The sequence below is a fragment of the Aspergillus eucalypticola genome (genome assembly GCF_003184535.1).
Source record: "Aspergillus eucalypticola CBS 122712 chromosome Unknown BO83scaffold_14, whole genome shotgun sequence".
NCBI lineage: Eukaryota > Fungi > Ascomycota > Eurotiomycetes > Eurotiales > Aspergillaceae > Aspergillus > Aspergillus eucalypticola.
This window is the reverse complement of record NW_020290288.1, coordinates 753,420-773,114: the sequence shown is the minus strand read 5'-3', so window position 1 is coordinate 773,114 and position 19,695 is coordinate 753,420. Positions and strand designations below refer to the sequence as shown.

The window sequence follows — 19,695 nt, the reverse complement described above, 5'->3', positions numbered from 1 at the left end:
CTTTCCTATTTCTAGCTTTTCTCGATAACTTGACAGGTCTGGTCATATCATGGCGGTCGGCGCATATCTTACGGTCGAAATGTGATTGTCTCAGTGTGGTGGTGGTCTTCCTTATTCGCTTCTTAACATGTATGATTACGATTTGATTTATTATTTCTCATGACGGCCGGATTGTGATGACATTAGCTTAAAAAAATATTAATGAGGATGGGTCTATTATTATCGTCATGGAAATCGCTTTCTACCTTCATACCCTTTGCGAGTGGTTCTCGTCATTATCCTCTGCGGATATACCGGGTAGGTAATGACACCGACACAGTAATCTAAGTAGAAGTAATTTTCAAATCAATTGCGTTCTATACCCTTGCCAGCAATTACAACAGCGTTGTAAATAGTACCATCAAAGTAGTAGTAAAGCGGGAACCAAGAATACCATGCGCATAAGAATAACTCAAAAAGGTCCAATTCTAGCTAATTCGCTGCTGCTCACACATGCAATTGTATATCAGACACGCAATAAGAAAAAAAAAAAAATCCATAACTATTTAAGAAGTTGTAGTAGTAGTTTTAGCAATGCATTTTGCAAGTCTATTGCTCAGCCGGCTTAGGAGGCTCCCCGTTAGGAGTCTGCTCCTTAGCAGCACCAGGGTGACGAGAGCCCTTATCCTTCTGCTTCTTCTCCTTCTTCTGCTTCGGGGCCGGAGGCGGGTAAGCCTTCAGCGTGACCTCCTGCCAGTCGGGGTTGGCGTCGAAGGCGGCGCGGATGGGAGCAGTAAGCTCGACGATGGCGTCGGCGACGGCGGGCTTGAGGATTTGGGGGGAGAGCTAGATGGATTTGATTAGTATGATGTGAAACATAAAGGAGAAGGGGGATGGGCGTACAATGTCGTTCTTGTAGTCTTCGTGCATCTTCTCGATGTCGGTGTACACCAGAGGCTCCAGGCCGTCGCGGTCGCGGGGGACGCGGAACTCGGGCTTGCCGGTCTTCAGGGTGGACACAGGCAGCAGGACGTACTGGACGAAAGCGAGGATACCGTTGTTGTCGATCTCCTTGGGAGCGGCCTGCGCTTTGCGGATCTTCTTCTTGATGCTGTCGATGGATTCGAGGAGGTCGATCTTGCTGTCTGGTAGGTGTTAGTATTTGATAAGGGTATGGTGGGGGGAGGGATATGTGGAATGGTGGATATTACCTTCTTCACTGGAGCTCATCTTGCCACCGGAGAGACCGGGAACCATGGCGTTGCAGAGATGCGCGCGCTAATAGTATGTGTAAGTTTGAGTTTGTTATTTGGCAATTGGTATGGCAATGCTCTCACCTTCTTGTAGCCAAGCTTGGGGTGCCACTCGGTCGACGCGGCGAACAGCTTCCGCTGATCAAGACCACCGAACTGAGCGTCCACATCCAGGTACTGCTCGTCGAGGACCTGCAGGAGAGGGTACAAGAGACCACTCAGGGGACCATTGTTGGACTGCTTGACGATCTCAGCACCGGCGCGCTTCGCATCGTGCTCCGAGACCACGGAGGACAGACGGTAAACGTCCATCACGTAGTCGGCATTCTTCTGGTAAGAGCTACCGCGAACGAAGCGCAGCTTTTCGGTCGACACACCGACGGCCTGTAGCAGAGCGGTGATAGTGTATTCATAGTATTTCGCGCGGTGCTCGACGATCTCGAAGGTCGACTTGAGGGAATCCAGGTTGGCGTGCAGATCGGCGATCAGGATGGTCATCTCCGCGCCGGCGGCGAGAAACTGGGCGATCTTTACGGCGGGCACTATCGAGCATTATCGTTAGTGGGGCTTGATAAACGGCCACGTTTGTTTTCGAGGGGGAGTCGTACCCAGGTATCCGCAGTGAGGCTTGCCAGTCGGGCTAGTACCTGTCGCATTGTGAAGATCAACGTGTTAGTTGTACCGCTTTGATTGATAGGGAGGATCTTGTGGCGGGAGGGGAGAAAAAAAAAGTAAATACCCCAGTAGATCTTTGGACTGCGTCCCTCGGCCAGGATGGCCTCAATGATGTCCTTGTTGAGAACCTCCTGGAGGTTCTCGGTGATGAGGGCAAGCCTCTGGTCCGCGCTCAAGTTGGCCATGGTTTTGTGAGGATTGAAAGGTATGTTAAAAGAGAGGGGTTGAATCTCGGAGGCGGGGTATAAACTGTTCCTGGTGAGTCAAATCGGCGGGCGATAATTCAATCAAAACTGTCAAACTTAGCCCGGGATCAATGGTTCTTCCGGTGGCTTTTGAAGACTGGCTCGGAATGGGCTCGGAATTGTTCCTTGACTTGCAGTTAAGATAATACACACTTACTATTAATATGGAACATACCTTAATAAAAATTTCGATAATATACAGACTTTGTGTATCTTGAATATCAATCATAATGAACAAGTACTCCAAATGATACATACGGATACTGTATCAGTGCCACGTCCAGATTGGCTGGTGTATGTGCTTATATAATCCAACGCAGCACATGCGATAAGATAAGGAACAGGCAAGACGGTGGACGTTGGAGAAACAGTATGGGGTAGGATGCAGACTACAACAGCTATGCATGTCATCACTAACCAGTTAGGATCAGAGACACCCGACTGCGGTCACACTTCCAGTCCTTTGAGTGTTAGATGAGTTAGGGACAGCAAGTCCATTTTTGACATGTGGTTTGATCTCTTGCTGTCCAGCTCGGTGGGTCCATACCAGGTCAGTCAAAGCGTATAACATTATGAGTATAGCGGTAATAACATATCTCCATACTTTTACCAGAATAAATCACTCTATAGAATCATAGTGTAGTAAGAACCCTCTGCATTAGGGTTGATGATGCTTTGTATCTAGCTCGGCAGGAGGTAGACTACTAACTCTAGTGTAGCATCACGTGGCTGGTCACCGCCCGTGCGGCGGCGTGGAGCAGCCAAAGCATACGTCGACACTCGGCCTCGACTAAGGAGCTGCTGTTGCTGCTGTCTCTCCCCTCAACTTTCCTCCCCCCGTCTTTCGGTCTCCTTCTGTGCGCACCTGCTGCTTCTGCTGCTGCTGCATCTTTCACCATGGCCGACTTTGTTGATCCCAGGATGACGAGCGTCAAGCCTCGCATCCGTTACAACACCATCGGAGGTATCAACGGCCCACTGGTCGTTCTTGATAACGTACGTCAACTTGCATGGTTGCGCCGCTGCTCCCAACCACGGATCGGCCTGTATACATATAGCCAGCTTACCAAGATATCTCATAGGTCAAATTCCCCCGTTACAACGAAATCGTGTCCCTCACTCTCCCCGATGGAACCGAGCGGTCGGGTCAGGTCCTCGAAGCTCGCGGTATGTCCAGCATCGCATGCGACAGCGGTTACGCTCAGATAGCTAATATATTATTTCTGGTACAGGAAACAGGGCGGTCGTTCAGGTACGAAACATGTAGCAGCTGTGGTGTGCTAGTGAGATGGCTTATCATGCGGAGCATTAACGGGATGCGATCATACTAGGTCTTTGAAGGAACTCCGGGTATCGATGTCAAGAGGGTAATTGATCCAGAACTCTACCACTTATGGATCGGCAGCTGACCTTGCCAGACGAAAGTCGAGTTCACCGGTCACAGCTTGAAGCTGGGTGTGTCCGAAGACATGCTGGGTCGTGTCTTCGACGGTTCCGGTCGCGCAATCGACAAGGGCCCCAAGGTCCTGGCGGAGGATTACCTGGATATCAACGGTCAACCTATCAACCCCTACTCTCGTGTATGTATATGATGTTTGGGCTGGGTGTGGCTGTGCTGATAAGATCAGGTGTACCCTGAGGAGATGATCTCCACCGGTATCTCTGCCATCGATACCATGAACTCCATTGCTCGTGGACAGAAGATCCCCATCTTCTCTGCTGCCGGTCTCCCTCACAACGAAATTGCCGCTCAGATCTGTCGTCAGGCTGGTCTGGTGAAGCGTCCTACCAAGGACGTCCACGATGGACACGAGGAGAACTTCTCCATCGTCTTCGCTGCCATGGGTGTGAACATGGAAACGGCCCGTTTCTTCACTCGCGACTTTGAGGAGAACGGCAGTATGGAGCGTGTCACGCTGTTCCTGAACTTGGCCAACGACCCTACGTATGTGCTACGCCTTTTGAATAGACGCAATCACTGACTTTGCCAGGATCGAACGTATCATTACCCCCCGTCTTGCCTTGACGACCGCCGAGTACTACGCCTACCAGCTGGAGAAGCACGTCCTGGTCATCATGACTGATCTGTCCGCCTACTGTGATGCCCTTCGTGAGGTGTCTGCTGCCCGTGAAGAAGTGCCGGGTCGTCGTGGTTACCCCGGTTACATGTACACTGACTTGTCGACCATCTACGAGCGTGCTGGACGTGTGGAGGGCCGTAACGGATCCATTACTCAGATTCCCATTCTGACCATGCCTAACGATGGTATGACTTCTTCCTAGAGGGTTGGTTTGTGAGCTAACAGGAATAGATATCACTCACCCCATTCCCGATCTGACGGGTTACATTACGGAGGGACAGATCTTCATTGACCGTCAGCTGCACAACAAGGGTGTCTACCCCCCGATTAACGTGCTTCCTTCCCTGTCTCGTCTGATGAAGTCTGCCATTGGTACTGGACGTACTCGTAAGGATCACTCTGAAGTGTCCAACCAGCTGTACGCCAAGTACGCCATTGGACGTGATGCCGCCGCCATGAAAGCTGTCGTTGGTGAGGAGGCTCTGTCTTCCGAGGACAAGCTGTCCCTGGAGTTCCTCGACAAGTTCGAGCGCACCTTCATCAGCCAGTCGCCGTACGAGTCGCGCAGCATCTTCGAGTCGCTGGACATTGCCTGGAACCTGCTGCGCATCTACCCCAAGGATCTGCTCAACCGTATCCCCAAGCGGGTGCTGGACGAGTTCTATGCGCGGTCGGCGCGCAAGATTGCCAACAAGGACACCCGGGACAACACTGTTCCGGAGCAGACCCAGGGCGAGACGGCCGATCTGATCGAGACATAAGCTGTAGATGCCGAGTATTTGGGTTTAGTCATGTTCAACCGAGTGAGCCAGCAACTTATTTCCTGTGGTTATTGCCAGATGCATATACAGTCCGTAGTTGTATATCTATGAATTCTTTTATTCCTTGACAACCTACTATCTCGTAGTAGTCTAAATACCTACTACTTTTTCTGAAGAGCTTCTTTCCCCACCCTCCCACACAACTCCTTCAACACACCCCCCAACCACTCAAAATCACTCTTATCCAAATACACCTGCGCCGACAACCTCGTCCACAACCACCCATTATACTCAAACACCGGCACAAACGTGTTATACTCATCCAGGAGCGTATTCTGAAACCACAGCGCCACCTTCCCCACCTCTTCCTTCTTCACCACCGTACACCCTCCCTCCTCCCCATCACCACCAACCCTAACCAACAACCTCACATTCGTCATCGCACACCTCGTCAACAACCCCTCCTCATCCCTCAACACCTCCGTCCCCAACATGCCCGCCACAAGATCCGCCGCCTCATTCGCCAACCTCTCCAAATACCCATAGATCGCCTTCTCCCCGCCACACTCCTCCTCCCGGAACTTCAACGCCTCCGGCACACACAAATACGGCGTATCATCATTCGTCGCCGTCTGCTGAAACAAATACCTGAACGCGTCCGCAGTAGTGCCATTCACACGCGCCTCCTCCGCCGCAGAGGGGGAAATATACCCCCAAGAAGTCGGGGATGTCGTGCGCATGAGGTGTTGGTGTTGTGGCGCGACGTAGAGGACTGCGCAGCCGCGGGGGATGTAGAGCCATCTAACACATACCAAACACATAGTATCAGTATACCACATATACACCCCAAAGGGGAAACAGGAAAGAAGGTAAAAAAAGGGAGGGGGAGGGGTAATATATACTTATGCAAATTACTCGTCCAAAAGTCCACCCCCAGGGTTCCCAAATCCACCTCTAGCATGCCCACCCCATGCGCACCATCAACGACACTCAACACCCCCAACTCTTTACACTCCCTGACCAATGCCTCAAACGGGAACCGCACCCCCGGAACACTAACCACCATATCAAACACCGCTGCCTTGACCCTCATCCCATTTCCTTCATTGCTAACCCGTTCCACCACATCCCTAAACCTTCTCACTATCTCATCATGGGAAATGGGGAGGGTATACTCCACCTTCCTCAACTGCACGCCAGTACGTTCCTGCAGCGCAAGCAAGCCGTACTCGATCGCGCCGTAGATGGTGTCGAAGTAGATGATGACATCGGAGGAGGTGAAGGGGATGTTGTGCAGGATGGTGTTGACCCCCGTCGTGGCGTTTTTGACGAAGGCGAGGGAGGTGGAGGGGGCGTTGAGGAGGGTGGAGAGGAGGTTGAGCGAGTGTTGGGTTTGGGACGGGCAGAGGCGGCGGATGAAGAGGTCTGGGTGGGATTCGGCGGTGGATTGATGGGCGCGGAGGGCGGATTGGATGGTGAGGGGGTAGGTGCCGAAGGATCCTGTAGATGTTCTTAGTATTTGTGTTGGTGGGGATGGTATGGGATGGGATGGGACTTGCCGTGGTTGAGGTTCTTCCACTTGGGGTCGAGGCAGAAGTGTTGGCGCATTGGGGCGCCGTAGGGGATTGGGGTGGTCATGGTGATGATAAGTACTAGTAGTAATTGATGGTTGTAGATAGAGAGGGGAGGGAATTGAGAAGTGAGAATACTGGGCTAAGCTCGGGGATACGATAAGCACTATTTAAAGAGGAGTATGTTACCCCTCATGAGTCACAATAACTATCATGTAAGTCAATAGTTATAATTAGAATCATACCTCAACTATAACCTTAATCTACGTCCCTCCGATAAGGGATAATGCACAGATAAGTTAAAATCTGACTCGGCCAGAAACGCTGTTATGCTACATCATCGATTCGACATACACAATAGCCAATGCGCGGCTCCGCTTCTAAATCCAAACATCTCAATCATCTCATCTCCGTAATCATCCTGCATTGCATCACCGCTTGCCCTTCTTGCGGGGCGCAACCACCTTGAACGCTGCGTTTCCATTGTCCTCCTCGCGATTCGCGTTCGAAGATCCCTTCTTGGCCACTTCGCTCCATCCGCCTGCGTTCTTCTCCGCAAAGGCACTAGCCGACACAGGGTCCACGATGCCCTTGTCGGCCAGCTTACGCCGCCGGATGAACTCCTCGGCGAACCGCCGGCCGTCCAGCGTCTGCGAGTTGGCGTACACGGAGTCCGAGATGATCTCCGCTTCCGCAGGCAGGAAAAGCAACTGCTGTACAAAATCGTCCACTATATTGCATTAGCTATGATCAAATTCTACCATATGCTGCGACTTACCATTGATGTTGCTGTTCAGCCCCTTGCCCAAAGCAAGCTTGGCCCACTTGGTGAACTCCTCCACGGCGCGGTTAGGGTTGGCCGGAGGCGTAGCGACAGCAACCGCCCGGGGTGTCGCGACAGTCGCCGGCTTCGGCTTCACGGGAGAAACTGCCACTGGAGTTGCGCTGCTGGTCGAGCGAGGCCCGGCGGGAGCAGCCGGCGGGGGCTTGGGCTTGCCGCCCGCTCCAACAGTCGTCCAGGCACCCGACGTGCTGGCGGTGGCAGGGACCGGAGACGCCGCTGGAGCCTTGCTGGCAAGATCCGCATAGCGCTTTCCGGTCGAAGACGGAGCAGTCGGCGGGCTGGCAGCCGCACTCTGAGCAGCGGCAGCGGCAGCGGCAAGACGCTGCTTACGGGCCTCCTCTTCCTTCTGAATCTGGGCAAGAGTCTTCTTAGCGGCGCCAGAAGGAGCAGCCTGACCCTTGTTGTTCCAAACTGAGCCTGAAGATGTAGGTGTAGCCGGAGAACCAGCGCTGGCCCAGTTAGCCGTCGACGGGAGGCCAGGGGCCTGGGCCTGGACTTGGCTGAGACGCTCCTGCTCGGCCAGCAGCTGGGCACGGCGTGCAGCAGCCGCCAACTCCTCCTTCTGCGCAGCGCTGCGGGCCTCGGCCTCCTGGATCTCCTTCAAAGAAGGACCCTTGGGCACCTCATTGGCTTCCTTTGCCCAAGGCGCGATCGAAGTGGTCGGCGCCTCCACGGGAGTCTGGGTCTGGGAACGCGAGTTGGCAGCCAGAGACTCAGCAACATTCTGACGGTTGCGCTGAGCAGCCGGGGCCGGGAGTGGCGAGGCAGAAGGTGGCGGAGGGAAGGGCTGGGGCATAGCACTGTCTCCCTTGGTAGTCCAGGCCGCCTCACCCGCATCGGAAGTTTGCTGTTCCTGCTGCTCGCGCTCAAGCTGTTCTTGTTGCTCCAGCTGTTCCTGCTGCTTGCGCTGAGCAGACGCGGCCTTTTGCACCTGCTGCGACAAGGTCAGTGTAGGCTCCTCAGCCTCAGCCACCGGCTCGATCTCCTCGGGCTCAGACGGCTGGGGGACCGTGGCCGGGTGCGTGGGCAGACCCTCGGCAGTCCGGAGGCCCAGCTCACCCTCCTGGGCTCTCAAAGCGTGGAATTGGCGGAGGCGTTCTTCCCGTGCCTGCTGGTCGAAGAGGTTGTCACCCTGGGCGCTGTCAAACTGCTCCTGCTCCTGTTGCAGGCGAGCACGGTCCTGGAGCATGCTGGCAACCTGTTGCTGATGAAACAGGCTGTCAGGCTGGCGAGCTGCAAAAGAGCCGGGGGTGCCGAAAGCGAAAGGGTCCGGACGGTTCACGTTCAAGCGGTCGAGGAGGGCGGGGAGCTGATCCTGGGGGGTGCCCAGTTCAGTGCCGAGCATCTGGGGACCAATGTTAGGCAGCGGGTTGGCTCTCACCGGTCCGGCAGCGTCGAAAAAGCCTGCAACAGACTGGGGTTGCTGCATCGGGGCTTGAATCGGAGAGGGCTGGAAGCCGACTGGGGAGGCGATGCTGCCAAAACTGGGCTGGCTGTGGAGGCTGTGGGCACTGGAGTGATGCTGCAGCTGGTGCGGGTGCATCGTGTGGGGTACACCCTGAAACTGCATTTGCTTCATCAGCGCTTGCTGCTGAGCGAGGTGTTCCTTCTGACGTGCCATCAAATACTGCTCCTCCTGCTTCCGGCGTTCCAACGCATTCTGCTGCTCCGCGGTCAAAGTGGTACCAAAGCTGGGGAAACTGCCGGGGAACGGAGGCTGAGCCGTGCCGGTAGTGTTCCCAGTCCAGGGACCAGGGCTGGGGTCGGGACCGTGGGGAATGCCGATCTGAGGCACCAGGAAGGGTTCGCGCGAGTTGCCGATGCGTCGCACAAGCTGTGCAAGGGGTTCGAACTCGGGGTCCTCGAGCTTCTTGATCTGCAGGTCAGGACTAAAGAAGCCTGCCTTGAACCAGTCATGCATCTCCAGTCCAGTCCAAGGACCCTGGATGTTGCCCTGCGGGTCGCGGTAGATCCAACGCATCCGATCCGGCATCACCATGGTCCGCTGTTGGGCAGGAGGCACAGAGCCAACAGCTCCAGCCTGACCAGGCGTCTGGCTGGTTGGGGGTACATCGGGCGCCATCGACGTAGGAATAGAGCCCACCGCAGAGACAGGGGTTTGCGAAGCTGAGGTGGTTGCGGGCTGACTCGTCTGGCCCGGCTTGTCCTGCTGGGCGTCTAATTGTTGCATTAGGACCTGCTCATACTCAGACATGTCGATATTCTTACCGGGTTGGCGAGCGGCCTCCTCCAGAGCGGCCAGATCCGATCGTCCCTGGTCACCTTGCATTTGCTCCTGCATCGCGGCCGGGAACAGAGAACCTAACTTGCTGGAGCGGCCCAGACTGCCCGTGCCAGAGATGCCGGCATGGGGGCTGAACAAACCACCACCGCCCAAAGTCGACAAGCTTGGGGACTGTAAATCACCCATCGTGCCGAAGATAGGATCGCCGAAGCCACCAGCGAAGGCCGAGCGTTCCCGCGTAGGAGTACCCACGGCAGCGCTGGTGGGCCATCCGGCCGGACCACCCAGCGACGACAGACCTCCCAGCCCACCGAGGCTGGAGAAGCTGCGGTTTCCAGCGGCACTAGACGTTTGGCTGCGATCGATTGAAGGCAAGTCGATGCCCGATCCTACCCGTCGGATAGAGCCAAACGCAGACGAGGTATCACGAAGGCCAGTGATGCCGGGATGCGTGGAGTTCTGAATATCGGAACCATCAGTCTCCACGTCATCGTCGCCGCCACCACCACCAACACCACCACTTCGGTCGCCGTGGGGGCTCTGATATGGGTTCGTATTGGTGGGGCTGGTGGGTTCATGTCCCTGCAACAGACTCGGAGTAGGGTTGCGTGAGTTCTCATGGCTCTGCATCAATTCCCGGAATCCAGGAATGCTAGAGGTCATGCCGAAAGCCGAGAATCCCAGCTGGTCCGCAGGTTGAGAAGGAGTGTTGATCTCCTGGGACCCGCCAAGAGCGGCACTTCCGCTGCGAGGCTCCTCCGAGAAGGGGTTCGTCTCGCTGCGGCCAGTACGCGTCTTGACGGGTTCTCCCCAAGGCGACTGAGCACGCTTCTCACCCTCCGTATCACCCAAGCGTTCCAAGCTACTAAGGGACGACTTCTCCTTGATAGTGGCCGAAATGTCCTCAGAGCTATCCTTCGAAAACAGCCCCTTCAAACGGCTCTCTCCGCGGAGACTACCAAACCCAGCCTTCTTTTCGGTTGTCGGGGTAGTCGCCGTGCCGAGAGAAAACGCACCAAACGCTCCCATGGGTGAGAAGTTGGCACTTTGCGACGCAGATCCCCAAGGGGAATTCGAGGCGCCCGGTGCCGCGCTCAAAGGATTGGTCGAACTCCGCTTCAGAGAACCAAATGGAGAGGCAGTCTCGGCGTTTGCGTCTCGAGCGACGTTTTCCTTCTCCTTCTCCTCCCATCGGGCGGCGGAAGAGGTATCTCGAAAATCGGTCTTGCGGCGCAAAAGGGACGGGGGCGGAGTGGAGGTGTTCGGTTCGTCACGGAAAAAGCGAGAGCCGCTGGTGGTGGGAGACATGGGATTCCCGGTTGAGTCGCCCGTCTCCCGGCGTCTGGGGCCGGGGCGCCCAGCACTGGGGGATGCGGTGTTGTAATTATTCATATGGCCTTGGGAGATGGACAGCTTGCGTCCACCAGTACCGGCGCCAGCGTTCTCCTTCGAAGCGTTCGTCGGTGGCGGCTTAAGGGGGGAGTTGACGGAGAGAGTAAATAACTGCGCTCCTTCAGCACGGCTCCCGGAAAAAAAAAATTTTAAAAGCAGAAACACGCTCAAGCAGCAAGCAAGGCGGGGTAAGCAAAGAGACAAACCTCTTTCTCATCGTCCGTCATATCTACCAGGCCCAACGGCTCGACCTGGCCCCCATGATCCCAGCACACTTCTGGGCCGGAGGGGTTATCCTTCGAATCTTCCCGTTTCCCCCAAGCGCCGTTGACAGGTGACGTCTCGTGGGGATTCCAGTCAGCTACGAAGTAATCTGCAACATTCTTCCCCAGTACGCCCGACTCTCGTTGGGTTTTGTAGAGACTAAGTAGCTGATCCTTTGAATAACGCGTGTCGGTAGCTGCTCCGTTGCGGAGTGCGCTGGACTGGTAGGTCGAGGACATATGCGGAGGAGTGTAGGTGCCCACGGTGGGAGTGGTAGCCGACGTGGGTTGGCTGGCATCCCGGTTATGAGAAGGGTTTGTCGCAACGGACGGACGGCGGAAAGTCTGTGTTGCTCCATTCATGCGAGTTCGAGACCTGCATGTCCCCGGTTGAGGATGAGTTGTCAGTTCAACTCCGCCACGCAAAACCGCCGGGAGGGACTAGGACGGCGGCCAAAGCAGCGGGTAGACCGCATAGAACCAGTTAAAAGAGCATTGCGTACCATTCTCCACCGGCAGAGCCATCCCCTCTCCTGTTCGAGGAGTCGTGGGTGTTGCCAGCGGCGGCCGAGGCAAAACTAGACGGAAGTGGCGTGGGCATTATGAAGGTCGGTAGCTGGGCGACGGACGATAAGAATGCCGGTCCAGTTGGGAAAAAAAGAGAAGTTCGGGGAGACGAGAATCTAGAAGAATGATTCAAGTTAAAACCCTGGATTGTGAAAACAACAAGGAGCGATGCGAACGTTTTTTCTGGGGGAAGATGTGGAAGGGTGGGTTGGAGACAAGCAGCAGTCCGTAGAGCTGGTGAGGAGAACGGATCAGCGAGGGGGAGAGAGGCAGACAGCAAGGTGGAGGAGGACAGTAAGACGATTGGGGGGGGGAAGCAAAAGAACACACCTTTGTGTCTTTGGGATAGAGATCTGGAAAGAAGCCGGGGGCGGATTGAAAGTCGAGGTCGAAAACAAGAACGCTAGACGATCCAGAGTCGAGATCAGAAGATCGAAAGGATCGAGAGTTCCTGGCAGGTCAAGAAAAATGAAGAGGCTTGCGGCGAATTAGCTGGTGGCCGTGGAATTACCACCGTACGGGTCGTGACGGACGTGACGAAGTGACTGTTTTCGTTGTTTTTTCTGTTTTTTTTTTTTTTACTTCGTTTTCGCGCTTTTGGTCGTACCGCCAGATCGCCTTGTGCGACCGCAATTGGTTTATTATTATTATTACCTCAGCCCACACTGGTTGTGAAACGGCCGCACAAATTGGTGGTCTGGTTTCTGTCTTTTTTTTTTCTTCGCTGGATAGCTTCCAGGGAAGGTCGGGTATAGATAGATAGCTCATCCTCAGCCTTACATGTGGTGCAAGCTGCCCATCGCAATTAATTTCAGTCTACAGGTGACAGGTCAGATTCGACCCGACTATCTCCAGTTATCCCAAGATTCCCCCAAAGCTGGAGTTTGATGGTGCATTTCCGGGACAGTGCGTGGCCATAATATCCCCAGACAAACCTACGATGGGTTACTGCCACGCCGACACCGTCACTGGTGGTTTGGCCGCAAACGCTTCGGTTTCTCTCGACGTGTCGCTTCTACTCAACGTCAGAGAAATTCCACTGGGATGGAGAGGAAGCTCTCCCCCGGGTATTTTTAGAATGTCAAAAAATTTTTTGAGGGTCGGGCAATTTACATAGTATTGTGGTTAGCCAGCTTCCAACTCCCTGCTTTCTTACCTTTTCATTGTATATACTATTCCAAGCTAGTAGGCAGGTAATTCAGCACTGCATAATGTAAGGCATCATCAATGAATTGTGTGGGAGAAGTCAGTGTCGTCACTCTGAAGAACAACCTTCCATACCAGCCCCATACATACCATACGGCCAACGTACATGCCAGGTACACCCACATACTAAAATAGGTGGCCAGTGACTTGCCAATGACTTCCATCCGTACCGTACCCCAACCTCCACTCTGCGGCCTGAGGCACATATCCCATCGCAGCTTTACTTAACAACAAGCAATCATCCACAGTCAGTACAACACAACATCACAATCCTCGATCTGCAACAATCCGGTTTGCCTGCAGTGCTGGGGATAGACATGTTTGCACGGCCATCGGCTTCTCGTACGACCTTTCAGCAAAATCTACATGGATGATGCCTGTGGCTTGTTTCTGCTAACGTATCATCCACTGCCAATATACAGGTCATTGACAGTTTGATGCTCAATCATAAAATACCTTCATTATCAACACTGGGAATAATCAGACCAGAGCTCATTTGGACTGCAATAGCGCGAACACATACTGTGTAGGGATAGAGCCGCTGTGCATTCCAGACGAACGCGAACAATCTTCCGCAGTTCACCATTCCTCCAAACAGAATGCTGATCTGTCAACTGCTATTCACGGCACTCTCGCAGATCAATATTATAACTTCCAATGGCAGCAGTCAGAATCGCATAATTGCAAACAGAACCCAATAAGATCGGCAAACCAAAGCCGCACCGTTCCAAGAACCATCTAACATGATTGTATAGTAACAATTAGTGTACTCGTTAGCACCAATCTGCGTCGAGGTCAACAAAGAGGCTTCAGAGGCATCAATATACATTCATGACATAGCTGCTATCGACAGACTTTAACAAGACAGCATCCACTATATTCCACCGTAGTACGCCCTTGGTAAGATATGCAGTCACATCTCGCGCTCATCACCGTTTCCACAACCCCAAAGGGGCTGCGATCAATTAATTCAATTGATATGTTTCCGGGAATAAACTCTTCAGAACAGACTCTCCATCCTCCTCTCCACACGGTCTAAAAATCGGGGCCCAGCAAGGCAACAGCAGCTCTCAGACAGCAGACCATCTGCAATACCATCTGTCTTCATAGTGAGTATGTCTTTCCCGCTTCACTGACATCTTAGCAATGTGTGATTCTCCTTTACTCCAAAAACCGATTTTTGATATGGTCAATGACTCAGCCAACCTTTCTATCTTGCCTAGTTAAAGGAGACACAACAATATACATTGCCTCATACTGTAGTCTCAGAATGTACTATAGTCCAACTACAGCATATTTCGTTGATGTGGATGCACTTTCAAAGTCAAGTTGTAATAATAACTGCACGATTATATTGCCGGTAAGCTACCCAAGCTGGACTTGTATATAGGGGGGAATCAGGATCATGGCATCATCCTGGTTAATGGGGTAGGGATGGCAATCCCAACTGGCTCGAATTTAGTTTGATTTCTTGGCAGATGCAAATCGTGGTGGTATATATTGCCATCTATCATGGAGATTACTTTTATGTTTTTTCCCCTTTGATTACTATTGTTGATGTGTTGCAATTAGTGTGTTGGTCGCAGATATATATTATAATCAATGCTTAATAGTACTATTTGCAGTTCAGCTCTCTCAGCCGAGGCTCAAGTATATACCACTATTATTACTGTTGGAAAAAGGTTTGTAACGTTAATTGCAAGTAACAATTGAGTTGCACTACGCGAGAACCAACAAATTTAACACAAACTTAAGTGTTCCTGTTCTTGAGATTAGTCTGGATAATATCATATGCTGCGTAGATCTTCACCGCAAGCAACTTTGTCTCCTCCCGACGCACATCCTCGGCAACCGATAACGGCCTAGACAGCTCACCTCATCCCCGCACGCCGAACCGAACCGATAAGTGCATGCATGCATGCTCCATCTTTTCCTCGTTTCACTCTACATATATTCAAGTTGAAAAATTCCGTTTCTATATCTACAGCTCAAATTAACTAGTCCAAATCATATAAAATCCACGCCATAATGTCGAAAGCCATCTTCCTCAACCCAGTCGATGGTAAACCCGGAAAGCCGGGTCAAGTCTACTACCCCCTCGCTGTGAAGACCCTTCCCCAGCCTGTACCTCAAGGCCGCGAGGTTTTGGTAAAGCTCACAGCTACATCGCTCAACCACCGCGATGTGTTCCTCCGTCAACACCTCTATCCGGGCGTCACCTTTGATGTTCCCATGGGTGCCGACGGTACAGGAACCGTGATAGCCGCCGGTGAAGGAGTGCGCGATCCGCAACGCTGGATCGGGAAGCGGGTGGTCATCAACCCCGGAGTAGGGTGGAAGGAGTCTCTGGATGGACCGGAAGATCCGAAAGGGTACAGGATCATGGGCGGGACGAAATCGTACAACAAAGGGACGATGCAGGAGTATCTCGCTATCGATGAAGGGGAGCTGGAAGAGGTGCCGGAGCATCTGTCGGATGCAGAGGCGGCGTCGTTTCCACTTACTGGCTTGACAGCGTGGAGAGCGCTGGTGGTCAAGGCTGGAGAGAGAAATTCGAGCAAAGGAGCTGCAGTCCTGGTGACTGGCATTGGAGGCGGCGTGGCATTGATGGCGCTCAAGCTTGCGGTGGCTAGGGGTGTGGATGTCTATGTGACGAGCTCTAGTGAGGAGAAGATTCGGAAAGCAATTGAGCTGGGCGCTAAGGGAGGTGTGAATTACAAGCAGGATAAGTGGGAGCAGAAATTATTGGAGTTGTTGCCGACAGGGAAAGTGGCTTTCGATGCGATTATTGACGGAGCAGGAGGGGATTCGGTGGATAAGGCTGTCAAGTTGCTTAAGGTGAGGAGACCTCTCCCCCCTCTCGCTATGTGAGTACGTCTAGACTATATCTGACTGAAATAGCCTGGTGGTGCTCTCTGTGTGTATGGTATGACGGTCGCACCGCAGATGCCGTTCTCCATGAAGGCTGTTCTGAAGAATATTGATGTCCGGGGCTGTACGATGGGCTCGCGCAAGGAGTTCAAGGAGATGGTCGAGTTTATCAAGACGCACAAGATCCATCCAGTCATCTCACGCGTTTTGCAGACTGATCTGGAAGATATCCCTGCGATCGATGGAATCTTCGAGGATATGAGGGAAGGGAAGCAATTCGGGAAGCTGGTGATTGAGTTCGGGAAGACCTCTGGAAGCAAACTGTGATGTAGATATCATTGCCAGATGTTAGCTTTCCTTCTGTGACAGTGTTCATTATGAGGAACGTAATGGACACGATGAAGCGGTACTTGCCAGAGCAGCCTGAATGTGTAGTCGCACCTTCCCTGTGCCAGGTAATCCGTTTGCCTCCATGTCGCAACCCCTCAAAGTTGACTCCAAAGCCTCTGGGCTTCATCACCACCACTCCCTAGCTTTCAGGCCACCAGCTCGTTTATCGTTTCATATCCAAGGATAGTTGAACCCTCATTGTTTGTTTAGATAGCGCATCATACTCGAGTCGGCGAAATGGATGTCGATATTCTCACCCTATATGGACCTGGGATGTCATTTTATCGGTCGCAGATTCAGTTGTCGTCTTCGAAAGAGAATGGTATAGTAGGAAAGGCGAGATTGTCCTCACTATCGGTGTGTCAGCTCCAGGACGATCATCAAACAGGCAACAGGGTATACAATGTGTCTGCAGGCACCAATGCTAATGTCTACCCAGAGATACACCTCGGCTCTTGAGTCGTTGAAGGTCAGCAATCAGAACCTGGACCATAAGATGAGCACGCTACGCTCCAATGTATTCCGACTCAAAACCGATTTGTCGAAGCTTCAACGCCACGTTAGGGCGTTTCATAATGAGCTCTTGACCACATGGCAGGCGGACACGCTTACCCGGCTAGTTGAAGTTGTCTACGAGCGACAAAACTGGAAGTTACCAGGAGGGGTCGCTGTCGGTGATCACATCCATTTGAGTCGCGAGAGACAGTCACGCATCTTGGCCACGGCTGCGAGAAGGATCAGAAAGCCGATACTGAGAAAGAATTTTGGGCTCTCGGTGCAGTACTACTCGGCTCTACAGAGATACGACGAGGTGAGTGGTCAACCCGTCGGGTTTTAGCAGAGACCCAGCTCTGATGTCAGCAGATTGTTCATCTGCGCAGTACGAACGCTTTTCGGACGGAATGCACATTTGCTCGAAGACTAGTTTCAGAAAAGGAGAATCACTGGGGCATGTATCGATTTTGGGGGGCACTGTTTCCTCTCTGCTATAGTCGGTCTGTGGAGGAGAGCGCCGAAATATTCTGATATTATTCCCGTGGGCAAACGAAAAAGATTTCTCATTTCAGGGACTGTCCTACTTTCTGGTAGTCATCTTCGAATAGATAGCACTGAATGAAAGCTCGGTCAAGTCCCACAGGCTTGCAGCAGCCGTGGCGGGTTGAGTGAGACATGCTACCAAAACCGGGATGACCATCTGGTGTTGCTACCGATCCTATTTCTGGCAACGACCCATAGACAATCCAATCATTCCCTGGCTAGCTTTCAAAGCCATTAAATCCGCCGTCCCAGCACGACAGGCCCGGCTACGACTGTGACTGGCCATGTTTCTGGTATTTTCGACCAGCGGAGAGGACCTGCATAGGCTATGGGCTGGTTGGATAGCGTACGCCGTGCGGGATGCAGGATAGGCTTCGACCATGCAGCGCGAAGTCGGAAATTCCAGGATGATGTCCACTAGACCGGATGTCACTGCTCAAGCGCCACCCATTGCACGTTGTTAGCTCCCGGATCCGAAGAAACAGGGTTAAGGATGACCGTCCCCAGCTAGTATCTCACCGTTAGGCTGATATACACACACACACACACCTGCGTCACAATGCATGACCCTGACCTCTCCCCTCATCCATAACGGCGAAGCTGTACGTAGTAGATAGAATGAACGAGAGCTAGACACTTGTGCGCGAGCACAAATCGACGACTGACGTCGAAGAATGGACTGAGATGGGGTATGACTAGAAAGCCCTCAGCAAACAAAAAACTAACTAGCAAAAGGCGAAGGTGACCGGATCAGCTGACTGACCGAGTCAGTGTCAGGTGGTAACTAGCGCATTAATGCGGGAATAGGGATTTTCTCTTCTCTATCCCCCGCCCCTCCTTTCCTACAGGATAGGATGATCGGGCATGCTTCTGGTTTTCTCGATTGCACACGGGTGCGGTGCTTCCTTTGAAACTTCCTCCCTTCCCCATCGATATCTCCATCCTTTGGTTGGTGATCATCGCTCGCTAGTGAGGGTTTCCTCTGAGTCTGAAAAAGAGAGGTACACGATGGATAGGGTGGTCAATCCTTTGAAGCTACTGTAGTATCTTCTGGATTCGAGTGAATCACATCCCAGAAACTTTGTTCAGCTGGTAGTGGGGTGGGTGGTGAATAGGGGGTTTGGGATGGATGCTGTGCGTATGCACACTTACTAGTCTGCTACGTAGTAGTAAGTAGAGAGGTATGGGTCTATGTCTATGGGGCTTGGTGATCCTGGTCCTAGGGGGGGGAAGGGGGGAATCCTTGGATGGAGTATGGATGAGCTACAGCAAGATTTACGAACTGGGTATGTGGGATTTGGATATTCCACTTTTGTTGAGGTGTTCAGCTTGTTGGTAAATTCATGGTTGAGGAGAGTGCATTTACCGAATGGATGGGCATGTCTCACTAAATAGCCTGAGTATTAAAGGCTATATACGATAGAGGCTGCGCTATGGGGGGTGAGAATAGCCGCCACTACCACCACTAAAGCATAACGTGGGATCTAGGGATGTTCAACGAATTATCTATGGTCTGGATCGTGTAAATAGGGCATAGCCCAGAAATAATGAGATCTCTGATCTGGAAGTATGACACTACTACATAGTAATATCGTTGTACTAGCAATCTGACTAGAATATATATCCTGAACTTACTACTCGAACATGGAATTCGACATATAAGATACTAGTACTTACTAAAGTACTAATAGTACCAACATGCTTATCCCAAACGTAGTACACACCCACGAGGCAGTCAATCTACCTATCCAAACCTTACTCCCACCACCTTAAACCCAACCCTGTCAACTGGCTACCATCTCGCCCGTGCACTGCATCCGTCCCGGGACGACTGAGCCTCGTGTGACACAGACAGACAGCCACAACCACAACCACAACCAAGACATACTTTGCAAAGCGACTAGTGAAGCAGCCCTGTCGGCACATCCTCCACAAGAAGGTGATCCCGTAGTCCAGTGTGCCTGCACGAACAAATCCCAGATACTCCGTACCCTATCCCATCTCATAACATAATAGTAACTCCGAACAACGGGAGTGAAAATGGAGAAGTAAGTGGCGCAGATGTTTCAAGCTGAGGCATACGCCACTTTTTCTTTCTTCAATTAGCACATAGATACCATCTAATGTTGGTTAGTTAGGTGGGTGTTAACTGGTATAGACTAGTTTAGTACCTTGCTCCAGGTTTGGTGGATTGGTATATACTCTGTATCAGGCATAGCTACTTCTACGTAGGTACGGAGTGTATATCCATCTACTTTGTAGGAAACCATGCTATCCACCTACTAGTTACCCACTTGTACTTTGTAAAACATGC

General features: G+C 52.5%; 7 protein-coding genes across 7 annotated transcripts; 4 read left to right on the top strand and 3 right to left on the bottom strand.

The window, feature by feature from the left end:
* Window positions 1-459: 459 nt before the first annotated feature.
* On the bottom strand, window positions 460-2,144 carry BO83DRAFT_417760 (tyrosine--tRNA ligase TYS1). Its single transcript, XM_025534776.1, has 6 exons — window positions 1,972-2,144; window positions 1,841-1,879; window positions 1,317-1,774; window positions 1,191-1,257; window positions 883-1,124; window positions 460-825 (listed from the first exon to the last, which is right to left on the bottom strand). Exons 1-6 carry the CDS (start codon window positions 2,090-2,092, stop codon window positions 589-591), a joined length of 1,164 nt encoding a protein of 387 aa, XP_025387680.1. The 5' UTR covers window positions 2,093-2,144; the 3' UTR covers window positions 460-588.
* Window positions 2,145-2,952: 808 nt separating this feature from the next.
* Window positions 2,953-5,121, top strand: BO83DRAFT_362362 (H(+)-transporting V1 sector ATPase subunit B). Its single transcript, XM_025529504.1, has 8 exons — window positions 2,953-3,148; window positions 3,235-3,319; window positions 3,385-3,404; window positions 3,484-3,519; window positions 3,571-3,732; window positions 3,781-4,097; window positions 4,144-4,418; window positions 4,465-5,121. Exons 1-8 carry the CDS (start codon window positions 3,050-3,052, stop codon window positions 4,992-4,994), a joined length of 1,524 nt encoding a protein of 507 aa, XP_025387679.1. The 5' UTR covers window positions 2,953-3,049; the 3' UTR covers window positions 4,995-5,121.
* Window positions 5,122-5,155: 34 nt separating this feature from the next.
* Window positions 5,156-6,670, bottom strand: BO83DRAFT_362361 (putative aminotransferase family protein (LolT); the record flags this gene model as incomplete). Its single annotated transcript, XM_025529503.1, has 3 exons — window positions 6,554-6,670; window positions 5,897-6,494; window positions 5,156-5,795 (listed from the first exon to the last, which is right to left on the bottom strand). Exons 1-3 carry the CDS (start codon window positions 6,630-6,632, stop codon window positions 5,156-5,158), a joined length of 1,317 nt encoding a protein of 438 aa, XP_025387678.1. The 5' UTR covers window positions 6,633-6,670.
* Window positions 6,671-6,864: 194 nt separating this feature from the next.
* On the bottom strand, window positions 6,865-12,274 carry BO83DRAFT_379075 (GYF domain protein). Its single transcript, XM_025531416.1, has 6 exons — window positions 12,207-12,274; window positions 11,813-11,992; window positions 11,253-11,685; window positions 9,639-11,157; window positions 7,344-9,587; window positions 6,865-7,295 (listed from the first exon to the last, which is right to left on the bottom strand). Exons 2-6 carry the CDS (start codon window positions 11,908-11,910, stop codon window positions 6,997-6,999), a joined length of 4,593 nt encoding a protein of 1,530 aa, XP_025387677.1. The 5' UTR covers window positions 11,911-11,992; window positions 12,207-12,274; the 3' UTR covers window positions 6,865-6,996.
* A 2,751-nt stretch (window positions 12,275-15,025) lies between these two features.
* BO83DRAFT_48181 (putative alcohol dehydrogenase) lies at window positions 15,026-16,513 on the top strand. The gene is made up of 2 exons (XM_025537387.1): window positions 15,026-15,920; window positions 15,984-16,513. The coding sequence occupies exons 1-2, from the start codon at window positions 15,111-15,113 to the stop codon at window positions 16,278-16,280; spliced, it is 1,107 nt and encodes a 368-aa protein (XP_025387676.1). The 5' UTR covers window positions 15,026-15,110; the 3' UTR covers window positions 16,281-16,513.
* On the top strand, window positions 16,431-17,463 carry BO83DRAFT_48272 (uncharacterized protein). Its single transcript, XM_025537389.1, has 3 exons — window positions 16,431-16,700; window positions 16,783-17,154; window positions 17,208-17,463. The coding sequence occupies exons 1-3, from the start codon at window positions 16,581-16,583 to the stop codon at window positions 17,367-17,369; spliced, it is 654 nt and encodes a 217-aa protein (XP_025387675.1). The 5' UTR covers window positions 16,431-16,580; the 3' UTR covers window positions 17,370-17,463.
* Window positions 17,464-18,456: 993 nt separating this feature from the next.
* BO83DRAFT_48249 (uncharacterized protein) lies at window positions 18,457-18,811 on the top strand. Its single transcript, XM_025537388.1, has one exon. The coding sequence runs from the start codon at window positions 18,573-18,575 to the stop codon at window positions 18,774-18,776; it is 204 nt and encodes a 67-aa protein (XP_025387674.1). The 5' UTR covers window positions 18,457-18,572; the 3' UTR covers window positions 18,777-18,811.
* Window positions 18,812-19,695: the final 884 nt, after the last annotated feature.

Coding starts and splice junctions, on each gene's coding strand:
- BO83DRAFT_417760 (XM_025534776.1), bottom strand. CDS start 2,092: ATGGCCAACTTGAGCGCGGACCAGAGGCTTGCCCTCATCACCGAGAAC. Junction 1,880..1,971: donor CAGTCCAAAGATCTACTGGG/GTATTTACTTTT, acceptor ACAATGCGACAG/GTACTAGCCCGACTGGCAAG. Junction 826..882: donor AAGACTACAAGAACGACATT/GTACGCCCATCC, acceptor AAATCCATCTAG/CTCTCCCCCCAAATCCTCAA.
- BO83DRAFT_362362 (XM_025529504.1), top strand. CDS start 3,050: ATGGCCGACTTTGTTGATCCCAGGATGACGAGCGTCAAGCCTCGCATC. Junction 3,320..3,384: donor TCAGGTCCTCGAAGCTCGCG/GTATGTCCAGCA, acceptor TTTCTGGTACAG/GAAACAGGGCGGTCGTTCAG. Junction 3,405..3,483: donor GAAACAGGGCGGTCGTTCAG/GTACGAAACATG, acceptor CGATCATACTAG/GTCTTTGAAGGAACTCCGGG.
- BO83DRAFT_379075 (XM_025531416.1), bottom strand. CDS start 11,910: ATGCCCACGCCACTTCCGTCTAGTTTTGCCTCGGCCGCCGCTGGCAAC. Junction 11,158..11,252: donor TGACGGACGATGAGAAAGAG/GTTTGTCTCTTT, acceptor GAAGGAGCGCAG/TTATTTACTCTCTCCGTCAA. Junction 7,296..7,343: donor GCTGAACAGCAACATCAATG/GTAAGTCGCAGC, acceptor AATGCAATATAG/TGGACGATTTTGTACAGCAG.
- BO83DRAFT_48181 (XM_025537387.1), top strand. CDS start 15,111: ATGTCGAAAGCCATCTTCCTCAACCCAGTCGATGGTAAACCCGGAAAG. Junction 15,921..15,983: donor AGGCTGTCAAGTTGCTTAAG/GTGAGGAGACCT, acceptor TGACTGAAATAG/CCTGGTGGTGCTCTCTGTGT.
- BO83DRAFT_48272 (XM_025537389.1), top strand. CDS start 16,581: ATGGATGTCGATATTCTCACCCTATATGGACCTGGGATGTCATTTTAT. Junction 16,701..16,782: donor CGAGATTGTCCTCACTATCG/GTGTGTCAGCTC, acceptor ATGTCTACCCAG/AGATACACCTCGGCTCTTGA. Junction 17,155..17,207: donor CTCTACAGAGATACGACGAG/GTGAGTGGTCAA, acceptor TGATGTCAGCAG/ATTGTTCATCTGCGCAGTAC.
- BO83DRAFT_48249 (XM_025537388.1), top strand. CDS start 18,573: ATGTCTATGGGGCTTGGTGATCCTGGTCCTAGGGGGGGGAAGGGGGGA.